The 4,574-nt window shown below is 42.8% G+C and overlaps 1 protein-coding gene across 1 annotated transcript; it reads right to left on the reverse strand.

Moving 5' to 3' along the window:
- Nucleotides 1–1,490: 1,490 nt before the first annotated feature.
- On the reverse strand, nucleotides 1,491–3,008 carry LOC125349990 (ruvB-like 2). Its single transcript, XM_048344251.1, is given in 3 exon segments — nucleotides 1,491–2,870; nucleotides 2,873–2,939; nucleotides 2,997–3,008. Coding segments are annotated over 3 exon segments (1,386 nt in total). The 3' UTR covers nucleotides 1,491–1,563.
- Between the last annotated feature and the right edge of the window lie 1,566 nt (nucleotides 3,009–4,574).

The raw sequence follows: 4,574 nt of genomic DNA on the forward strand, positions 1-4,574 counted from the left end.
AGAAAAAGGGACCTTGATTTCAAGCTCTACTACTGGCAAAAATTAACCCAAACTAAACCAAAGGGGTAAAAATATTCAAAAGATACTGCTTGTCTCGGATTCTGGAGGTAAAACGAGTCCTAGAAATTTGCCTATAAAAAGTTAATAGGGGAGAGCCTTCAGTCTCTCTATCATCAGAGACCTGAAAAGAATGAGGCTGGGGAACAGAAAAACTGAATTGTGGTACAGTTTTATAAAAAGGTCTCTGCTGATAAAATAATCTGTGACCCCTGAGGAATCCTAGGATGGCCCTTCAGAGGTATCCTTTACATTAGGAGGATGCTTTTGTAACTCTCCCCATAATCTTCATTGAAGCAAGCCACTTCACGTAGTGACTTCATGAACTGTCCTTAGTTCCAGCAGAGGGCAGTTATCAGAGAGGAGCTGAACTGGACGCTTGGCACTTCTGGCAGCTGGGAGAATGAGTGCTACCACCGATGGTATATCATGGCATCCAGTACAAATACACAGCAAGTAGCCTCCTGCCTACCCATGTCCCAAGCATCAAGTTGCCTTCTCTAGTATTAACCAATATTATCACTTTCATTTCTTTCTCTTATATATGCAGAAAATTATATATATGGATATGTAATTTTATTTTTTTATTACACTAACAGTAATACACTGCTCTTGTTCTGTTTCTTGTTCTTTCCACTTAACATACTTTGGTAATCACACATTCCAGTTTTTAAGGAATTTTATTTATGTGTTTGCTTGTTTTTATTTCTCTTCATCCAGGAAAAAGAATGGGATCTTGTTTTTTGCAGTTCAAGATCATAATGCTAAGTGACACAGGTCAAGGACAGAAAGAAAATTATGTGAAATATTAATATAAAGCTGATATTGAAGGAGTTGAGAGTAGAGTGAAAGTTACCAAAGGGCAGAGAGAGAAGCAGAGGGAAGGAAAGAGAGGCATAGGAGAGGTGAGGCCCATTGACAGTGAGTAAAATATTGCTCTGTGCTTTGCTCAGTAGAGCAACCATAGCAAACAACCATGCAGTGAATTATTTAAAAAAAAAACTAGAAAAAAAGATTTCACATATATTTGTCATATAGGAATAGCAAATGTGTGAGGAGCCAGATGTGTTTAAGCTATTTAAATAATACAAAAGGTATACATTTGTAGAGAACATCACATGACACCCTGTAAATCGTATAACTTTAATGCTTTATATATGCGTTTGCATCATTTTAAATAAGAATAAAAATTTTTAAGGGCTAAATTTATGTTATTTTCAGTCACATGTTACTAAAAACACTGCTATAATGAATAACCTTGTTGGTGCTTGCCTCAATTCATTAAAATACAGGCACATACAAACTACAAATTCCCACAAGATAATTTTATGTGTTTGTGTTGTAAATGGTTGTTCTTTAATTTTCCAATTTTGTAAATTGAAAAATTATTACCATGGATTATACAAAGTGTTTTTTTCCCCAGTTTCAAATCCATAATTTTATATAAAGTCACAGTGTCAGAACTCGTAGAAAACAGCGTGGGGTGGAGGTGGGGTGGCATCCAGCTCAGGAGGTATCCATGGTTTCACCCTTGAGCTCGTTGAAGAGGAAGGCATCCTGGTACTCCTTCATATACTGTGTGGAGCGGGACTCGTCCAGTAAGAGTGAGTAGACCCGCTTGATGTCATCCGCCTGCACCTCGGTGCCCTTGCGCTTCCGGCACACCAGGCTGGCGGCTGTGATCAGCTGGATGGCATTGTGCAGGGATGTCTCCAGCCCGATGCGGGTCAGCACTGTGTAGGCATCCTCGCTCATCTCCACATCCTCCTCTTCACACCGGATGCGAAGGATCTGCTTCGTGTCCTTTTCGCTGTAGGGAGACATGGAGACAATGAGCAGCCGGTCCAGCAGGTCAATGGGAATGCCATGGGGGCTCTGGTAGCTGGTGCCCCGGATGCGCGTGATGCCACGGTTGGTGGCCATGATGAGAACAGGCGCCATGTCACTCTCCAGAGCCCGGTTGAGGAAGGAGAAGCTTTCGATGTCCAGCATGTGAACCTCGTCGATGAAGAGTACCCCAGGGATGATCTCCGCCTTGCCCTCCTCACGCCACTCAGCCACCTTGGCATTGATCTGCTCTCGAACCTCTGACTTGATCTCCCCTGTGTCACCTGAGAAGAAACCCAGGAAGCCCTGGGTGCGAGAGTTGATGACGTCGATCTCATGCAGGGACACGGTGTGCACCACCTCCTTGCGTTTCTGGAGCTCTCCATCTGGGCACTGCACAAACTTGGTCTGGGAGCCCATGGCGTCATAGTCACGAGCCCGGGTGAAGGAGCGCCCCAACTTGGAGATCTTGCCAGTGGCCTTGTCGATGGTGATCACATCCCCGGCCTGCACCTTGTCCTTGGTCAGTGACTCGATCATCTTCGTGCCCAGGTCATAGATGGTCTCCATCTCTGCGGTCTTGAGGGTCAGCTTGCCCACCTTGGAGCCCGTCCCTGTGGCTGGCCGGTCAATTTGGATCTCGACCACCTCGCCCTCGATGATCTCCGTCTCCTCCTTGATGCGGATGCCGATGGAGCGGCGGAAGGCCTGTGTCAGCGCCTCGGTCTTGCTCATCTCCAGGGAGAAGATCTCACTGCCAGCGATGGCTGTGAATGGGGTGTCGGGGCCCAGCGCCTGGGCCATGCCCATGGCGATGGCTGTTTTCCCGGTGCCCGGCTGACCAGCAATGAGGACTGCCCGCCCGGCAATCTTCCCTTCTCGTATCATCTCCAGCACCACACCAGCTGCGCGCCGGGCTGCCAGCTGACCCACCATGCCCTGGGAAGCCTGTCTGGGCTCCAAGGCGTCGTCCAGGCCCAGGCCCCGTGGGAGTGAGCACCAATCCGCTCGATCCTCGTGACATCACGGATCTCAGGCACCTTGGTCGTGGCCGTCTGGGGGTGCAGGAAGATGTGTTAAGAGGTGTGGGCTTGTGGGGCTCGGAATATGGCCACGGTTGCCATGATGCTCACCAACCTACAAAGTGGTTTTGTTATGCTATTTACATACATGCACACAATGTATTTGTCTTAATTTCATGCACTTTACAATTTAATTTTCCCCTTCCCCTCCTTTTCAACATTTTTACTAGGTTATATCACACTATTTTCATATATATGTAATCTAACTTCACAAATATTTACCCCTTCTCTAGTGGCCTTCTCCTCCCATTACCACTGCTGACATCAGTAACTTGTAGTGATATGGGCTAATTTCCTTCCATGGAGTCTAGCAATATAAGAGTTGTTACTTCATACATCAACATAGTGCATTATCAAATGGTTCAGTTTTTGCATATCTGGTAAGTAAATGGCATCCTCATATAATTTTAATTTGTATTTGTTTCCATAATATGGTATGGCTTTACTAAGTAGGTATCCAAACTGTCATACGCACTGTACAAATAATTCATTTAATCTTCACAGGTAACCTTATAATAAGTAGTAAATTTCTACTACTGTGCTTAACTTATTGATGTGAAAATCTGAGGCACACAGAAGTTAAGTCACTTGCAAATGATCAAACAATGAGCAAAAGGTAGAAGTAATATATGAAAGTTTCACTTTAGAGAAAATGTACCTACTGTAAATGAATCTATTCATGCATTGAAGAGAAATTTGTATTTTGTTCTGGTGAATTCTTTCTTCATGATCTTGCTGCCTTCAATATAGATTTGTGAGCCTTTTGGTATTAGAGAAAGAAGTTCTCTGTCATTTTGCCTTCCTAAGTTTATCTTTTGACTTTTGCCCTTATTTTTTTGCCAGGTAGTCATTTCTGTTTTCTATGCAGTCAAATTTATCATTTTTTTAAAAAAAATTGAAGCCTTTTGTTTGTTTGTCACAGTATTGGGAATTGAACTCAGATTCTTGGCTTATTAGGTGGGTAATCTACCACTTAAGCCATGACTCTAGTCCCTTTATGCATTGATTCTTTTCTTTTTTAAAAATTAATTTTGCATCAAGGTGATGTACGGAGGGTTTACATTTACATATGTAAGGTTATAAGTACATTTATTGTCAAATTTGTTACCCCCTCCCCATTTTTCTCCCATTTTTCCTTCCCCCATGGATGTTGCATTGGTTCACCCTTTGTCCTTTGTCCCGCCATTTTGTTTTCCCTCTTCCCATCCTTAATTCAGATAAATGTATATACAATACCCAGGGTAGCACCAAAATAAAATAGTGACAACAGAGAATGAAATATAGGAAAAAAAAATGAAAAAAAAGAAAGAACTTCCCGCAGTACATTGAAAACAACAACAATGGAAAACCTCTTGTTTCCATATCTTGGAGTTCATTTCACTTAGCATCATCTTATGAGATCATATGCACCTAGCTATTGAGCTATGATCTAGGGTAAGACTATCCTGGACACATACTAATTATTACAAATAAGGGAAACCATGAATCTATGTTTCTTTGAGTCTGGCTCACTTCAGTTAATATGCTTTTTTCCAAGTTTTTCCATTTCCTTATGAATGGGGAGATGCCCTTCTTTTTGATGGAAGAATAGAATTCCACTGTGTGTGT

Source organism: Perognathus longimembris, chromosome 4 (genome assembly GCF_023159225.1).
Source record: "Perognathus longimembris pacificus isolate PPM17 chromosome 4, ASM2315922v1, whole genome shotgun sequence".
NCBI lineage: Eukaryota > Metazoa > Chordata > Mammalia > Rodentia > Heteromyidae > Perognathus > Perognathus longimembris.